The sequence below is a fragment of the Cyclopterus lumpus genome, chromosome 12, assembly GCF_009769545.1.
Source record: "Cyclopterus lumpus isolate fCycLum1 chromosome 12, fCycLum1.pri, whole genome shotgun sequence".
NCBI lineage: Eukaryota > Metazoa > Chordata > Actinopteri > Perciformes > Cyclopteridae > Cyclopterus > Cyclopterus lumpus.
In genome coordinates, this window is record NC_046977.1 from 13,317,240 (window position 1) to 13,336,337 (window position 19,098).

Here is a 19,098-nt window from a genome sequence, read left to right on the forward strand (position 1 = left end):
GCGTGTGTCCTTGCCTCGATGAATAGGCATCATACAGATAGTGATTAATTCAGATAGTTGTTGGCATTTCAGCGTACATCCCCCAGAATGCAGCATGCGGCTGAAGCACGAATACAACATGCTGCATTAAGAGCTTTGCTCCCTTCAGGCAACAGGAATTCTGGGTTATTTCTGCCCTGGTGTATGTGGCACAGTTTTGGTTATCTGTGCTCAACGGGCCAATGAGAGCACAGCTGCTCCACGGCTCATTGGCTGCCACGGGGTTATGGGTTAATCCTGATTGGTGAATTTCAGAGAGGACGCCTCCCCCCCTCCCTCTCCTGGTATTCCGTCACTTTTTTTTCTGCCTTTTTTTTTATTTTTTAGAAGGAAGACGGGGGGGGGGGGGGGGTGGGGGGGGGGGGGGGGGGGTTGGAATACATTTGCATATTTATCCATTTTTACTGTTGTGTGGAGAATTTCTAACCAAATTTTGTAGCATTTATTTTCTCTCCAAATGACTAAATATCACTAAATGTGAATACAAGGGCCCTCAGCCGGTGCTTCAGCCGCCACAGTTGCTCGTAAAAATAAATAAAAACTTCTTAATTTGAGATGGGTTGAATTATTCAAACGGTTTTAATCATCTCAACACAAACTTCATAGTCGGGCAGTCTTCGGCGTACTTTGAAACAATCAGAAAATAATGCAATATCTGATTGGAAAAGTGAAGAAGTGTGTCGAGCGGTGGTGATGCGCCACAGCACCTCATATCCCACTACACTGCTGGGTTGCTGGGCAAAATGTAGAACGGGCCTGCCTCCATACAGGCGTGGCTTGGTGGATGGTAAACGCGTGTGACGTCTTAGCCGGCGTGCTCCTCTAACCCCCCCGTGTATCGCGTGTCTAGACCTCACCAGCATTACTTCAGGAAGAACCATGTGACCCAGATGAGCAGTCACAGGACTTCAACGTTCACTTTTTTTCTTCTTCTTCTTCGATCAACGCTTCCCCTTATTTGAGCTATATTCAAAGAGGCCCTTTAAGTGAAACCCAGAGCCAACGACACATCGCCGCATCAAAGCGAGGTTCAATCCCGACTTCCTTTTCCTAAACTGTGTAAAATTTTATTTGATTAAAAACTTTAAAGAAAATTAATAGATTACGACAAATTTTTAATTTAGAGTTTGACTGTGATTTTTCTTTTTTTTTCTTTCACTGTTAAAATGCTGTTAAAATAATACAATCTGTGCATTTAAAATATTAATTAATCGTAGGTTGAATTGTAACATCATATTATAAACTGGAAAAGTTACAATATTACAAATTCAAGCAAACACATATGCAAAGGACATTACAATGGAATGAATAGGGCCTATGCAAAGCACAATCGAAAATTATATTGTTTATGCTACAATAAAAAAGAAACCATATTTTAAAATGATTTGCATTAAAAAAAAATGTTGAAGTCAATTAAAATACAAATAGAAATTGTGTATAAACCATGACCTGTGAGTAATATATATGTAGATGCAGGCGAAGAATTTTAAAGCATACTTTGAGGGAGTTTTCTTCACATTAATGATTTCAATATTAAACTATACATTTAAACAAATTATTCTTGCATTTTAATTGGTTCTCCCTGTAGTGTAGATATTATGACAACTGCCATGAAAATGCAATAAATGCAAAAACTGCTGATTAAAAACAAGAAAAAAAAGTCCATCAACAAAAGAAAAAACAATTAGTGAACTTTTGGTGACCAATTTTGCTACTTGCAAAAGTCCACTAAAACTTAATAGTAACCTCCATCCAGAGACAGAAATATGAGCAGTGAGCCATAAAGACTTCTGATGGAAACCTAAGCAGCCGGCACACTCAGGAAACAAATAAAACATCTTTATGAGCTGGATTTTATGATCTTAATAGGCACAGTCCCGGTCCAGTGGCCTCTAAGTGCTCTGCTGGACAGGTCTGTGTTTCAGAGCCGACTTCAGACCATCGGCTACCGTCTGCACCGCCACACAAAACTCTGCACAACTCACTGTTTTCATTACGCTGGCTGCTGGATAATTAAAAGAACACTTTCCCTGCCCGTGAAATTACAATAAATTCCCATTAGCTGGGTCTAATGTACACTGTGCATATTAAGAATATGAAACAAATGGCCACACAACAAACAAACATGTACGTAGGGAGTCGTCTGTCGGGGTAATAGGAGACCAGAGTTCTCTGCTGATTACTGTGCAAAAAAACTCCATATTTTCATTCCAAATGGACATTTTCCAACATCAATTTGTCTGTTTGAAGCTTTTTTTCGAGATTGAAAGGTAATTTTCTTGATTTTATTTATGACACAATATTTACTCGCTCTCTTTTCTTTTTCTTTTCAGTTTGCACTGAAAAAAAATGTTCTTGTCTATTTTGGAATTCTTAGTTTTATATGACTGGTCTGAAGTTTTTGATTGTTTTTTTTTGTTAAGTGGAAACAACAAAATTCTGAATAGTGCATCAAGTCTTAAATAATTATATTAAATACTAACTAATGAGCATTTTCGTTTTTTTCAAAATTGTGTTCAACTCGTATCACTTATCCTCTTATTCTTAGGCAAAATCATTCACATATATATATATATATATATATTTGTTGCAGCGAATAAATGTGAAAAAAAATTATATTGAGAATTTCAAACAAATTCTGTGCTTTTAAGAAAACTGACTTCATGACAATAAATCAGAATGAAACTTTGGGCGAGCGTAGGGTGGTGAGACCCGTCTCTACTCCTGTTCTTTATCTGTTCCCTCGCAGTTCGTCTCTTTGAAGCGGGACAGGCCGGGACAGGTGACCTCGTCCCTTTTGTTCAACAGACAATACCGGCTTGTCGGGACATTAGTTTCTCTTTGTAGGTGCTCGTCTAGGTGTGATTTCCACCCTGTCACTGCTCATAGCGCAAAGCCGTCGTCAGGAACCCACTAAAAAGGGACAAAGGAAGCCTTCTGAGGCCCCAAAAAAAAACCCAAGGTAATTTACAACATTCCTTTCTCGGTCACGGTAAAATGTCATTATTTCAATTATACATCAGAATGGGCTTTAATCCCGCAAATAAGAAGGTGAAGCCGCCAGAAAAAGCACCAACAACGGAGGAGCCCTTATGCCCGATTCATGAGAACGTAGTACTCCACTCGAGCGGAGACGTCTGATTGGCGGGGAGGAGGAGCGCTGCGATTGGCTGAGGCACATTCTGTGTCGGCTCAGCGCTGGGACCTGTTACGCCAGATGCCCTCCTCTCGTCCCCTGCAATGTTTGCAGCCCCACGCACGCGATCCCTCGCTCCGCTCTTGGCTGCACCCCTCTCATCGCATTACTTCTGCTATTCTAACTCCTCCATCAATTATGCACTAGAATAACTCCGGGCCCTGATGGAGCCAAGACATAAAAGGGGATCATCAGCACTAGCACTCGCAGCGTCTGCCCAGCGTGCTCCCCACCGCCGATATGAGTGGGCCACGGTGCCAGCTCGTACAGGAAGGCGTGCACACACACACACACACACACACACACACACAACAAACACCATCACAGCCTAATTTATTGTGTTAGTAGGTCAATCAGTGACATGCGAAAAATTGCCAACTCAGCAGTCGGTTTTTTTTTTCGGATTATCAGATTCTTCGTCAAACAAACAATCTTGTCACGCAAAAAAATGTGAAACCACATTATCCAACTTGTTTCGAGGTAATCGATTTGTGAAATGATCTGCTCACGAGAGTCGAGTTGTGAAAAAAGTGCGTCACGCACATCTCAAAAGGTCGGTTGAGAGAAAACTAAATGGGTTTAGTTCTTTGAAAGCGAGAAACACAGCAGTGGTCTCATCAACGTCCAGACGGAGCTGGATCACGTCTTTTGGAACCCCGTTTTAAAATCAAATCAGTTTGAGACAATTTCTGTAAAAAACAACAAGAAAACTGCATTTTGTATTTTTGTTTGTTTGTAGAGGTGGATATATATATATATATGATATTTTTTTTTTCAGTGCTGCTCCTCGCTTGCCCCAAAATAATCTTTATTGGTCTACTCTTACGGATATTATGAACTGATGAAGTAAGGCTAAGTGGCAACACAATTCACGTGATCCCTTTAGTCAGCAATATGCAGAATCATAATTTCTAGCTTAAAATCTAAATGTTCTTCTAACAGATCTATGAGAGAATCTTCAACTCGTGTTCAAAAGAAATCAATATAAAAAAAATGTTGGTGTGAAAATCTGTATTTGAAAATAATTCACTGCACTAGAATCTAGAAAGAAAAAAAAGAAACATAAATAAATCAAGAAAGATGATATCAGAAAATGTATTTTAACTTCATTCTGATTTGTTTGCCATTTTTGTTGAAATCTGACTCCAAAAACTTGGTAGACGGCATAAAAGACTTCCCAAGGAGTCCTTTGTGTAAAAGAATGAGCTTTATCTGCAGGAGTAGGAGTGTCGGATCAGAGAAGATCAGAAAATGCTCAAGTGACATCCCAGGATTCGTAACCTACTTCTTTTTCCCCCCCTGAAACAAAATGGAGTCGAATTTGGAAAATGGCTGCCAGTGTGCTCCCCGCTCCGCCACACGGCACATTGAAAAGGCGAAGTCAGCCACGTGTGTGGAAAGTGTGCACATCCTGGCAGTCTGAGATTTCAATTAACGGCCCTGCAACTCAAAGTTGTGTGATGATAAAATAACCAAAAAAAGCTATTTAATCGTAGACATTTATCACAAAAAAGCCAGAAAAAAAAAAGAAGAAAACTTGGGAAAAATCAAAATCAGAAATAAAAAACCGACATGATGTCGAGCCCTCCATTAAAGTCCTGACCTGGATTTCTCCCGGTTGCGTGTGAAGGTTTGTGCGTGATCGTGAGATCAAAAACAGCTTTTTTTTTAATATTTTCATGTGTCGCAAAGCACTATAGCGTGCTGGAATCCAAACAGGAGGAAACACTTTGAGTCTCCGCGGACCAGGGGGCCACACGAAAGGTCCCGCAAAGTCACACCAAGTTCACGCGACGGCAACAACTGCTCCGTCGCACGCAGACGCACAACAATTGTCCTTAATAATCTGGCACGCCGGGAGGCGGAAACGGGGCTGCTCGCCTGTTGTGGTTCGGCTCCGAAACCACGAGCCGATAAAGCCTCGTACCCGAATGATTACACGAGACATTTGAACCGTGGGGAAGGGGGGGGGGGGGGGGGGGGGGGGCAAGAGCAATTAGACAGCGGTGGGCGTCCCCCCGCCAAAAGCAGAACGTTGCCTCATCCGGAGAGGTTTTGGTCCGTGAATCACGAGCGCGTGCCACCCAAACCTCGACTGGAAGAGCGATGCGCTCACACATCAGCTTTGTCAGAATTTCTTCCAAGATAAACACGCACACAAAAAAAGCAACGATAGTCAGCAGCTGTTTGAAATGTAGGAAACGTCGCCCTGAAGAAGGGGGGGGAAAAAAAGAACCAACTTTTAGTTTCAAGCCTGCCTTCTAAAAGCCGCAGAGACCCACATGTGCTTCCCAAAACATTTACTTGGAGGTTTGGCACAATTTCTGGCCCAATACTTGATCCGGCTCGAGTCAATTGACATCTAGGCCGTAATCGTTTTTGGATTTCAATCGACCGACGTGCCAATTCTCTCATTGCCTCCATTTGTCTTAAAGCGGAGGAGACATCACAGCGGAACAAGTCTGAACCGCAGACGCTCAAGAGCCTGAAGTCCAACAGGAAGCTGAGCGATCGCTACGAGAGTCATTGGCTTCTAAATGAGGCAAACGGGAGAGAGAAAACCCTGCTGGATCCCCCCCAACAGTCCTGATGAATCCATTCACCCGTCACATGTACTCTACGTCAAAGTATGAACAAGCACCTTTTAACTTCTACGATGCACCAAGAAAAACACATCTTCTTTTTATTAAGTCAGTCTGTTTGGTTCCTCCGCTGCTTTTTTAAACAACACAACATCCACGCATATTCTGACTTACTTTTCCGGTTAATAAATCACTTTATTTGTTAAGTACGGCCGTTTTGTCACAGGTCGAGAGCTGGAGCCAGTGAGCGTATTAGTTCAAACTGTTTCTAATACAAATCCAGTGGTTTGGAGGATTCACAATAAAAAGAAAAAAGACAAAAAAGCACATAAAAATATGTTGATTAGTTGCACTATGATCCAGAAAGAATAGTTTGGAAGACTTCCAGAGTGACTCAAAGAGAAGATTTCTTGGTCAAATTGTATATTTTACAGTACGAGCGCGTTGCACAGCTTCCCTTGGACTTGAGTCTCGGCAAACTCCAAATAAAACTCCCGTTTGGTTATTTTCTTGCGGCCGAGGGAACTATAAAGGGCCTCTGGCGCGGCCGAGCACCCACCCTGCCGTCTTTGATGCCGTGCGATGCCCGACAAACCGCATCAGGCCTTGCCCCGTCTGTTAGCGGCTTAGTGGCTCTTTAGGACCTTTTAGAGGCCGTTTTTAGAAGCTTTACTGCAGTCATTAGGCGCTAAGGCTGATTAATGTTAACGGTCAGGCAGGGCCTGGCTTTCTGAGGGGAGAACAGAGAGGGGTGAAGGGTCCCACAGGAAGTGTTTTGTGTCTCCACACAAAAGGAGGGCTGACCTCTTAAGCCCCTTAGAGCCTCTTCGCTAATACCCTCACCGGTGCCTACAAAGACACAGGGGATGCCATTTCACCACTCACATTTAAACAGCGTACACAGAAAAGAAAGCCCCGCCAAGATTAAAACGGCAGAAAAGTGAACCTCTGTGCACCGGAGTGAGACCGACTGTGAGATTAGGCCTGAAGAGCCCCCCCCCGCCGCCGCCACTAATCCATTGACTGTCGCGCATATCGAACACAGGAAGCCAAACTCGCACCGTATCTGGCGTGAACACAATAAGTCTCATCGCGTAGCGTTTGCCATAAAAGTAAAAAAAATCTCAAATACTTGAAGAGAATCATTTCAACCTGTTTTCCACCTGCTTCACATTTTCTGTGAATTTTCTAGGTTTTTTCGGGACATTTCATCTTTTCTTTCAAGATGATGACTTCTTGAAAGATGTTTATAATTGTATTGAAAGCCAGTTGAAATAAATCATATTGCTGACAAATTTCCTTTTAGGTTTTTTAGATCAAGAATATCTAGATGCTGAGAAAAAGTTGAATTGTGTTGAAAACTGGTTGAGATGATCATACTGGAGGATTTTTCCACCCAAAACTTAATGCTTATTTTCCTCTTCTAGACTAAGAGGAGACTCAGTTCCAGTAAGAAGTGACTTTGTGCTGGATTGACAGGTTTATTTTGAAATAGATATTTAAGTGATTATGGGGCAGCAATGTATCTCCACCTTTCTCCATTTAAGATATTGACAATCAATTCTAGAAAATTCTAAATAACGAGAAGATTTGTTTCACATATTTTCAGGTTAAATGTGATTTGTCTTGACTCTAGTGCTGCGATCTGCCTTATTTATTTTTTCAAGATACAGACAGTTCTAAAACATGTTTGTATTTGTTTCGGAAACATTAAGTTATTATGCAGTTTGTTTTTTTTTAAATAGAATTTTCTAGATTACAAAGTATATATTTTCTTTCTAATTCAGTGCTTTACCTTATTCAGTCTTCTTTCAAGATAGTGAGATACTCAGTTTGAGAAAATAAAATAAAATTTGTATCAGAACCTACTCACACTAAATTCTAGAACATTCTTGCAACAAGTTGACTTTGGTGACAATAAAACACTTTTATTTTAAAAGATGGAAGTTCTCGTCATGAGAAAGAAAAGAACATGCACCAACTTGCAATACGAGATTCGTACCCGCAGTGCAGTTGCAAGAGAGAAACGTTGCCGTGAACCAATAAAGCGGCCACACTTATTAGCAACCTCTCGTCACTACTTCCTGTCAATCAAACCCGGCAGCCTGAGGGCCCTCGTCTTGTTAGTCGGAGCGTAAAGGGAGGGCCGGGGCAGCATCTCTCTGCAGGCGGGGTCGTAGGGAGCACGGGGAATGACGGGGTCGTCTCTGCAGGACCTCTGCTCCCCCCCCCCCCCACCCCTTCTTTGGAGCTTGTTGTTATTAAGTGCATTCTGGAAGGTACGACTGATTAAAGTCCAGCGAGTGTTCGCAAACCTTCGCGATACGAACGAGACGTCCTATCTGTGACGTGGCGCTCTTTCATTTCGGGCGCTGAGAGACTGAAATGCATGTGAGGAGGCTTAACGCTCCTGCACTTTGTAATAAAATGGAAGGTAAAGCTCAGATAAGAAGCCTCTCATCTTCCGTTTATTGATAGTTTCTGAAACCTCTCTGAAGGAAATCACATCAGCTCTCTCGCTCTCTTTGATGCCTTTTGGAGATTGACACTTCCTCAGGGTGGAAACATTTCTGACCCCACCCCGGGACTCCGCGGCCCTGAACACTTACCCCCCCCCCACACACACCTCCTGTCGTAGCCTTTGGCCTCTTATGAGGAAGTTTCTCTCACCCCCGCGACTGTATTGTCCCTCCTGTTCTAATCCCCCTGCCCCACCTCGGATAACATATGCATGCTCTCCACAGCCACCTCTCCCGTCGCCGCCTCCTCCCAGTGTGTCTCCCTGCACGGCGAAAAGCCAGCTACGGGCCACTGAGTACGAGCGGAACAATGGCGGCCTTTCAGGCGCTCGGTGCCAGCGCTGGGAGAGGGGCCGCGGTCCTGAGACCCAGTCAATATTTGGATGTTGTTTGCCTCTTTTTTTGTGTCCATTTTTTTTTTTATTCTATCCAAGCGGAACCGAGCGGCAGGGAGCCCGGGATAAGGCTGAGAGGGGAAAGCGAGAGTAAACATTGGGAACAATGCGAAACGGGGCAACTCACAATGCCACTGGGAAACTATCACAACATCGGCTCGCCACCGAGGGGGAGAACCGAAGTATTGTTTCTTTAAGTGGAGATTAAAAAGAGAGCGGAGCAGGAGAAGCAAATAGCGGAGGCCGCTCTGCTGGGAGATGAAATGTGGGCCAAGTGTCAAGTCGAAGAGCCGGCTCACATTTTCTGAGGTAGAACTTCAACCAAAAAGGCAATCGAGTACGTCCGGTGAAGAACATCAGAGGCCTTTTTTCTTTCTTTTTTTAAGTCAATAACCACACTTCTATCACACATGCAAACTGGCCTCTGAAGCAACTCTTTGATTATCTAATGGAGAAATATGTTGCATCTGCTGGGGGAAGCTTTGGATGGGCATTATCAGGGATTAAAGGAAACCCCTGGGGTGACGGTGCTCTCGCTGAATGCTGGAATCCCTCTCTCCCCAGCTGTCAGGTCCTTAGTCCCACCCAATGAGCTTCTTTGATGACGAGGGGGTATCAGTTTCCATGGCGTCGGAGACACAAACAGCTCGGAGATTAGGGACGGAACTCGGCCCTGATTCTCCGTTGATCCCACCTATCAGCAGCAAATAAACACCTTGGGCCTCGGCAACGCCTGCGTGCGGACCATATGGACCGGGGTGGGTTTTAATGAAGCAGCTAAATAGCTGGTGAGCAGGGAATTCACTAATAGCTCCTTGTCAGAGCAGCAGTAAATACCCCACTCGTACACTTTATGCCATCATTCGGTTGCCGCCACAGACGGCGAAGCTGACAAGGAACATCTGTGAATCATTTTTTCCTACATGAGCTTTTCCACCACGAAACGCTACAGTTCTTTTTTATTTTACGGGTTTTCAATTCTTGTCTCGTTGCCACTTTCTTATATGGCATACTTAATACTGGCTTTATACGCTGTAACTAATGGCTTTACTGATGGTTAATAGTACTTTATGGATCACAAAAAAGGACAAATGGTTAGTTTGCTCTAAACTTATAAGGCACACTATAAAGAGTTTATCAAATGTAACTAATGGCTTTGTTAATATAAATATCCTTTGGTCAATCTTCAAAGGTCTTTCATCGGCTATTAATAAGGACTGTGTACATATTAAAACCTAAGAACTTCTTTTAACATTTACAACTTTCTAATAAGGATACATTATAAAGAGTTAGTAATGTGTGACTAATAAATACATTATTAATACTACATAGATCAGACAATAGCAACTAGCTGCTGACACCACAGCCTCAGATCTTTCTCTAAATTATTCATTAATTATTTGTAACAACTTAACTCTATCCTTGTCAATGGGACAGGGGCCACGCAGCATAACAGCAGCTCCACATTATTCTTCATTACCACAATAAAACCACACAGTGTCTACGGCTCAGCTTGTATGTTGCCACGTACCACAATTTAATGTTCCTTCATTTCTAGTTTGAGACAATCAGGTTCTCACTTTCTGATCAGACATCAGGTGTTTTTTAGTTAGAATTTTTAGTCATTAATTAAAAAATCTGCCGTTGGAAAAGTCAATAAGTTGCGAAGAAACTGGTTTTGTTGTCTGCATGTTGCACAATGCAGTCCTTTCTCAGAAACTAGGAGGTGGTGCGGTCCCCTGGAGGGGGGTCTACTTTTTCACAAGAAAAAAAGGTTTATATACGGATCTATAAACATGAATAAATGTTATGCGTGTAAGCGGAAACCCCTTACTGTACTCTCGGCGTATACACTTTGTAGATACGACTGCAGTGGAGCGTTGCTCTTCATTATTCTGACAATATCTGAAATCATTCTGGCTCCACGACTAAAAGGAGTTTGCCAACTATACTCTTTACACATCTCCTTCAGGAATATATCCAAATTAGGAGCTCGCCACGACTTTCCAAACCTCCACAGCTACTCATGTGCACACTTTGACTAATGGACCCAGAGGAGAGCGAACAATGCAAAAGCTTTCACCGCAGCCTCGACACTGAGGGAGTTACGGATAAATACCAAAATGGCACAATTATCTGAAGCCCTCTCAATCAATCAATCAATCAATCAATCGTGTCTAAGCACTTTCTTTCTAACAAGACTCCCTGATACTGGAGGTTCATTTAATTTCATTAAGTAGCACAGCTACTCGCTGTCAGTGGAAGCTTTTCAAACTCCAGGCGAAGCTGAACCATCCTCAGGGCTGGAAGTCTCCCCCACCTCCTCTTCCTCCTCCTCCTCTACCTCCTGCTCCTCTCAGAGTCCTAGTCTGAGCCTAATCAGCAACAAGCATCAGCACAGGAAGATGAAAGCGCAGCAAACATGGACGCATGTTTATCTAAATCTAAAAGAGCGATTCCTTTCAGCCCCTTTCAAACAATAGAAAAACATGAAAATGTCATCGCATTTCCATTTTTCACGACTCACTTCCCATTTCAATTCCAGAGCTCCTGTAGGGGGATTTCATGAATGGTTGAGTATGGACTGCTGCTCCGGATGCCATTTCTCTCCACTTTGGTGGAATATGCAGCGGAGAAGGCAGGAGAGGGGGGTAAGAAAGCTCATCTGGAAGTTGGGACTGAACCGCAGCAGGTTCCTGGGGCTCCAACACTGAGTATGGTTACATTAAACAGCAGGGGTCCCAGGCCAGCCAGCTCGCACGGAATACTGTTCTGCTGTGGGGCGGGCGGGTGGGAGCGCTCCCTTACATTATACAGCCGGGGTCAGGTTTAGATTAAAGTCATGAATGAGAAAAGGAGACAGTCATTTAGAGTTACTCATTTATTTAGCCCCCATTCTGCAGAGACAAAGCCCAGGCGGGGCGCCGCGCCTGGGCCGCCACCGGGCCCCATGGCCGGCAGTACTGCCCCGGTTTTGACCCTGACAACGGTCCCCTCTGTGCTGCTTAACCCGCAACTTGCCTGGTTACTACCAAGTGTGTGACCTCAGCATGTGTGGATCTCTCACAAGACCGAGCGCCACGCTGGGCCTTGGCCGCTGCTGAACTGCCCCTGTGTACCCCCGTATTGTCTGCCCCAGCGTGGGCCAAGGGAGGGGGTGGAAGAGATGGAGGAGAAGGAGGGAGGGGGAGCACTTGGATGGGGGAGCATGGCAACCAAGAAACCAGACTTGGAAACTGGGAACTGTTAGGAGAGAGAGAGAGAGAGAGAAAAAAAAAAGACCTACAGCCTCTGAGTGGGACAGAAAGCTGTTATCAGACTCAGATATCTGTCTGTTGGCGGAGCAGGAACTCCATCAGCCTTTGAAGCCAACACAACATTTGCATTTGCATCATTAACATCCCGTCAGTGCAACTCCCCTGTAGCTCAACGGACCAGTTTCTTGTCCCGGAGCAAATGTCGATGAACACTTCTATTCTTTTTTTTGTTTCGTTTTTTTTGACTCATGCCAAAACTGCAGCCAACAGCGAAACTATTCCAAGTGAATCAGAGTGACACACACTCATTATATCACTATGTGCTCAATCAAGTGCCAAGAGTGAGGCGCCCAGGGAGGTGTGCCCTGACACACTCAGGACAGAATTGTCACTTTTGTATTTCAACTGCAGGATCTGGACTCGAACAAACTTTGATGAAAACCAGGAAGTGCTCTTAAGTTTTTAACTGCATGTTTTGAGTCACCCAAAACAACAACAAAATACACTTTCTGAGCAAAGCAGCGCTCCCCATGAAGTCGAACTTGACAAAGACAAATATTCTCCATATTGTCCTACTGGATGCATCTCCACGAAAAAACAATCCCGTCAATTTCTAATCCGTGCGTTTAACGTTCCACCTGAACGTGCGGCACACACACTGAACATAAACGCGTAATAGCGGACAGCCCGTGTGGAAACGAGTCTGATTCATGCTGCTCGGGAATTACAACACTGATTGCGACGTGGAAGATTATTAAACTGTATCATCACAAGACGGCACATATAAATGTTGCAGTGGACCTGGTACACACACACACATAATCATGTGTGTGTGCCGGAGACGAGTTAATAACGGTGGTAATACAAAGCAGATGTGCTCCCACCGTATGCATTGTTGCGAATTCATGCAATGGCAGGTTTGCTTTTAAATGGTAAATATATACGGTGACGTTCTGTGGGGCTTCTTGTGATGCATCAAACCGGGGGGGGGGGGGGGGGGGGGGGGGGGGGGGCTCGGGCTCGGAGTGTATCCACTGTACGTCCAGTCACTCAACGATGAAACTACTGTAAACCGGCGAAGGGGTGAAGTCCGCCGCCTGCCGCCTCGATGTGTGCGGGTGCGTCCCTGCATGGGAGAACGGGGTACTTACTTGGGGTTGGTCCGGTTCCAGTAGACGGCGTAGCGGTCGGACACCACCTTGGAAGCCGGGTCCTGGCCGTACACGCACACCACTACGACGAGGACGAGGAAGAAGATCATTTCCACCTGCGGCATACTGGCTCTGGAACTCCGATGAAGCCAAATCGAGTACAGTCCCTGTCCGGTGGATCAGGTTTTTAAAGGTGTTCTGGCGGATGTGGCGGTGAAATGTTGGTCCGCTTCACAGGTGCAGCCCCCTGCTCGGTGGTTTGGGACTCAATGAAATGTCTTTCTCTCCTTTTAAAAAACAAAAAACAAAAAAAAAACGTCGATGCCCTGCTCACGCTGCGCGTTGACAGTCAGATCAATGACTTTGCACCAAACGCTTCGCTCGAGACCAGTTCGACTTCAGGCGGAGAGCCACCGGGGTTCTGCCGGCGCAACTCCGCTGCGTGCAGAAAACTGTTCCTCCAACTCGCCTCGGATTTCCCGGAGAGGAGGTGCGCAGTGAGGGGAAAAAGTGTTTGTGGGGGGGGGGGGGTATATAAATATATATATATATATATATATGTATATATAATATATATATTTAAAAAACAGACAATGAATGTAAGAGATAAACGGAGGACGAACGCAGTCCTGGTGGCGTCGCCCCCTGTTCGTGTGGAATCACCGAAGAGAAGCCCGAAGGAAGGAGACTCCAACCAGCAGCTTCCTCGGCTCCCGGCTGACCCCGCAGCAGCCCCGAGCCCGTGTGTCCCCTCTGCGGAAAGAACACACGCACGCGGAACAAATTTAAAAAAAAAAAATGTTTTTAAATCACACACCTCTCTGCGTAAACGCGCACGATCTCCGGGTTAAACGTCCCCTGGCGAGCGGCTCCGCGACATCACCGAGAGCGCACGAGGAGCGGTGTTGTCAACGTGGAGGAAGCCAAACCGAGTCTGCTGCGCTCCGGCTCCTGCCGCCATGCTCTCCCGGACCAACCTCCCCTACCCCCCTTTCCTCCGCCCCGGACCCCCCTCCCCTCTCTCTCTCTCTCTCCACCTCTCTCTCTCTCTCCCTTCCTCCCTCCTCCTGTGCCAGCCGGGCACACTGCAAAAAAAAAAAAAAATGCTCGTCTTTGCAGTGAGGCGTTTCAATCACAGAGACTGTTGAATTGTCTGGGGCAAATGAAGTTAATATGCAAACATACAAAATGATAATAATAAATCTCTGCTTTGTTTCCACGTTGAGATGCTTCGCGTTGCAGACACTCCACGCGGAAAGGAGGCAATCTTTACCGTTCTGTTTTTGAAATTGATACATTTGTTCTCCGTTGTCATAAACTCCATCCTTGAGGGGGGGGGGGGGGGTGGGGGGGATGTTGCCTCTGACATTTCTTGCAGAGTACAGTTTCACGGTTGCTCACAGGCGCATTGGCTTGGGTTTTGAATGACGGGCGTTTCGTTTATAAAAACAACATCCCTCCCCCCAAGAGGGGGGGGGGGGGTATCTGTTCCCAGGCCGGCATACAGATCCCAGGTTATTTCACAAACATGCTGCACAACGAGCTCTTTTCTTTGCCGGGTGAGAACTTCATTTCACTTGATGTCAATCAGTGCAACGTGATTTCATTCAAATGAGCCAGACTCAAAGTTCAGCTATTTTCAATGCATTTTAACTCCTTATTATTTTTTTTTTAGTAAAGGCAATGCTCCCTGTCACAATAAATGCTTTCCAACTGGTTTCCAGACAGTCCTTTAAACCAGCGGCATTGCCTTGAAACCAGTTATGTATCTCAGCTGGCATGAATTTCCACTTGTTTGTGTGTGGGGGGAAACACAATTTCCATTCTGCGCCAAATTACCCCACAAACCACACATATCATTATCGGCATAGAAGCACAATGCTTTCATTTCCTCTTGTTTCCCTCTAAATAATATTTAAAGTTTTGTTTTTTTCCCCTCAGCCACACATTTGTCTCACAGACATTTCAGGCTGTGCGTCCTTGAGCCTCCAGGGCTGTAGACCCAGTGAGCCGTGTGCACAGGCTGCTTGGGCTCCTGACTCACTGCGCCACGTAGTGGTGGTCATGGGGAAACGTCTTCGGATCTCTTTAGCAAGAATTAAACACACTGAAGAAGAGAACATTTGAACCATTAAAACAATATATATATTATAAAAAAAAGTATTTAAGTTGAGTTAGGAGAAAGTCCATTAGTGAGTCCGAGGAGATACAGACCGACTTCAGTCTAATCCTCCTCATAACAACGTTGCCACTGAGGGAGCTCCTCTGAGGGCCGCTGGGCTCAACAGGAGGAGGATTGTAAACTTTACAGACACTGAACAGTCTCCTCACTGCGTGGCTTCTGTTCACAAACAGCCTGATTTATTCCACCTGAACAGGCTCGTTGAACTCCATCTCGCCCGGTTCAGGGTTCCTCTCCGTTTGTTGAGCCCCTGAATGCCACGGCGTGTATACATTTATTTCTAAACTACTGGCTTTCTCAGGGCACCTCCAATGAAATTGCTTCTACACAAGCAACAAAGATGGATGGTGGAAATACTTTTTCAAATAATGAGGTTTTTGATTTAACCAGTACGCAAGCTCTGAGGTGATCACCTGCAAATTGAAAGGGCATATCACATCCAATGCTTTATATAGTTTTATTTTATTTGTATGTGTTTTATTGGCTGTGTGGCAAAAGTTCACACTTTAGTGGATTTGTAATCCAACAATTACCTTTTATACTGAAAATGTGGATGTTATTTTCATATACGTGGCTTTTTCTTCATCTCCCATAATATAAAGAGTGGTATATTACTGCAAAAACGAACGATAATACTGCAGCTGCAATACTAACGGTGTTTACTACGAGACACGCATGCGTGGCCAGCCCGGCTATGTACACAATGCACAGAGAAGATCAGATAACGACACACATTCTCTGCTCAGGTCGACTTTACTCCATTTTATCTTTACATAGCTAATGCTAAGTATTTTGCTGTTATACCAATTCTATAGATATTATACTGTGTGTATATATATATATATATATATATATATATATATATATATATAAATATATATATTGGGTCCAGTTTATGTCAAAATGTGACGCTTCTGGAGGGATGATTTGTAAATCTATCTAAGGTCAGACTTACATTATGAAACCACTTTCTCAAAAATAAGGCTGAATTACTGAAATAAACTTGGCTTTGCTGGTACAGTCTGATTTCACGGAACACGCAACTGTACCTATCCATATCAGAACCAACCTATAAAAAAAACCACCTAAATAAAAAAACCATGAACATTCCAGTGACATGCACCTGCTGTACGCCACGCACCATCACATCACTGGTGAGCCAACTGAACCCAAACTGGCCGGCAGCATGATCATCTCCCCGCGGGCTTTGTTAACAGTACATCCAAGTCACATTGCGTTTGTTTGGGTGCTGCGATGAACTGAAGTCATGTGTGTGTGTGTGTGTGTGTGTGTGTCTGTGTGCCTGCATGCACGTGTGTATCCTGTAAATGCATGAATGTGTGTGTGTGTATACACACAAACCTGCAGGTTTGCTTTTTTTTTTGCTAGTGTGCACGTGTGCACACACACACACACACACACCCACACACACACACACACATGTGCGTGCAAGTGTGTGCACGTCAGGCTGATGATCCACCTCACCCAGGCAGACTAATCCATGAGCTATAATCACCTCATCTCCCCAGCTAAAGTGCCTGTCCTACTTCATTTACGCCTGATATACGTCTGTGTTGGCCAAGACAATGAAGGCATTATAAATGAGGGTCAGCGGGGCTGCGAGCACAGCGGTGCATCCTAATGTTCCTCCGGGCCTTATGAGTGGACTGTCACGCGCATGGAGGAACGAGCGTATGTCACGGGCACGCGGCTTTGCCACCGAACACTGGATCACAGATGTCCCTCAGAGTGGGGGGCATCGACTACGAGGGCCGCCTTTTTAAAAAAAAAAATATTTTTGTGCTTTTTGTTTATGAATGCAATCTGTAATAAACCAGCAGCATCAAAGTGCCACTGAGTGTTTACGTTGTGACACGGCCATCACATCCCCTCGGTTCCATTAACAGCTGGCAAACACACTGTAATCTCGCCCTGCAAAGAAAAATCTGTTTCAGTATGCCTGCCTATTGTTTTCTTTATCTTAACACCAGTTAATATCTTCTGTCATCGCTTGAGTTGTTTATATTTTCTTCGTTGTTTATTACTTTGAGTTTTCAGCAGAGCTATTTTACTACTGGTGTATGAAGACCCATACGGAGGATGATTAGGGTCATTTGGCAAAAAGAGAGCAAGAGACAAGAAAAATGCAATAAATCAATGGATATTTCTTAACACATTGCATTTAAAGTACATCTCTTTCCTCTAGATTGTGATGTTTTTTTTGTTTTTTTCCCCACTCAGGATTATTGTCTTGTTTATTTCCCTTTTTTAAAATGGCTTGTAGTATTTTCCGCAGCCACCCGCTCAGGTGTTACACCCACCAATGAGGTCATGTTTTCGCTTTGTTTTGTTTGTCTGCAGGATTACAGAAAACCTACGGCCCCGACTGGGTGTAGCATGGGCCAAGGAAGAGCCCATTACATTTGGCAAATACAAGCATGTACACACATTATTTTATTTTTCACTTTTGGAAACAGCCTTGGTGGAGGTCGGCGTTCTCCGAGTGCCCTTCTAGTTTATACGTTTTTGGGGCTTTCGTGGCGTGTCGTTGTTGTTTAGGCCGTACGGACACACTGTATGAAGACCTGATGGGATAGAATACTGAATACTGGACGCAGACACACACAAAGGGGAAGTAACCACACGGTAGACGACACCGTGTTCAACGACAGAGACGGCTAAAGCTTCAGCTTCAAAATGCTCAGAAGACCCTTAACATGAGAGATGAAGATTCATTCACATCAGGTGTCAAAACTACAGTGTCTGGTGTCCGGCGCTTTGTTCGGTACACCCAACATAACAAATGGATTATGTTCACCACGTTTTTTTCTATTGTGCTAAAGTTGGAAACACCTAGTGTGTAGCGGTGTGTTCATTAATTATCACCTCCTTCCAGTCCTGCATTACTGTTTTCACATGTACATTTTAGTATACAGCCGTGATTTATACTTTCCACACTAATAATTGATCTATAATTGGAACATTATAGTGTCAACGCTGCATGGTTTATGGTCTTATCCTTGTCGAGGATAAAGTTAAGATCACAACTTACCTGGTTACGTTTCTACAGGCCAGAATTGTTCCTGCATATTAGTCGCGAACATTGCAAACATCATTTTTTGTACAAAAGTAATTTCTGGGAGATCAGGCTGCACTCTTTACATTTTCCATTTAAAGCAAATAACATGTTGCTGTGCTTCTTCCTCCTGCAGATGAATGGCTGGTAGTGGTTATGGTCACTTGACATTCTACAGGCCCTTCTCTGCTGCTTTTATTTTAGAAAACAATAAGAACCTCGGGTCGGCCATTGTTATTGTAATACACTGTCCCTTTCTATCCATTTGACTTACTTTTACTTTCACCTTTTCTCTTTCCCTCCTGCTCATAATGCTATCGACATCTCCTCATGAAAAAGTAAATGTTTATCTCTCCCCCAAGGGAGACGTTTATTCTTCTGTCTCACCGTCTTCATCGCTCTGTCTAAAACACCGGTGTGAACCTTCCCAGCTGGCCTTTGCATGCAGCCCCGTGCAGAGCGTAGACATTGAGGGTCGAGAGATGAACAGCCTTCTCCTATAAAAGATTTGGCCCTGGTGAAAAATATACAAATTAAGGTGAACTCGGGGTTGAGAGAAGAGCGATGTGAAGAAGATGCACGATGACAGGCTGACTTAGGGCCACAGAGACGTGGGAGGTCCGAGTTATTCCTGTCCGATCTGCACTTGTAGGTCTGTGTGTGGCACCTGGTTGAACTCTTTTTGTATACATGACCTCTGC

The 19,098-nt window shown here is 44.4% G+C and overlaps 1 protein-coding gene across 1 annotated transcript in view; it reads right to left on the reverse strand.

The window, feature by feature from the left end:
* Positions 1 to 13,680, reverse strand: part of LOC117740038 (ephrin-A5b-like) — a 60,831-nt gene extending 47,151 nt beyond the window's left edge. Inside the window, 1 exon segment of the mRNA XM_034546159.1 lies at positions 13,140 to 13,680. Within this exon segment, the coding sequence (XP_034402050.1) occupies positions 13,140 to 13,264 (125 nt within the window). The 5' untranslated portion in view covers positions 13,265 to 13,680.
* Between the last annotated feature and the right edge of the window lie 5,418 nt (positions 13,681 to 19,098).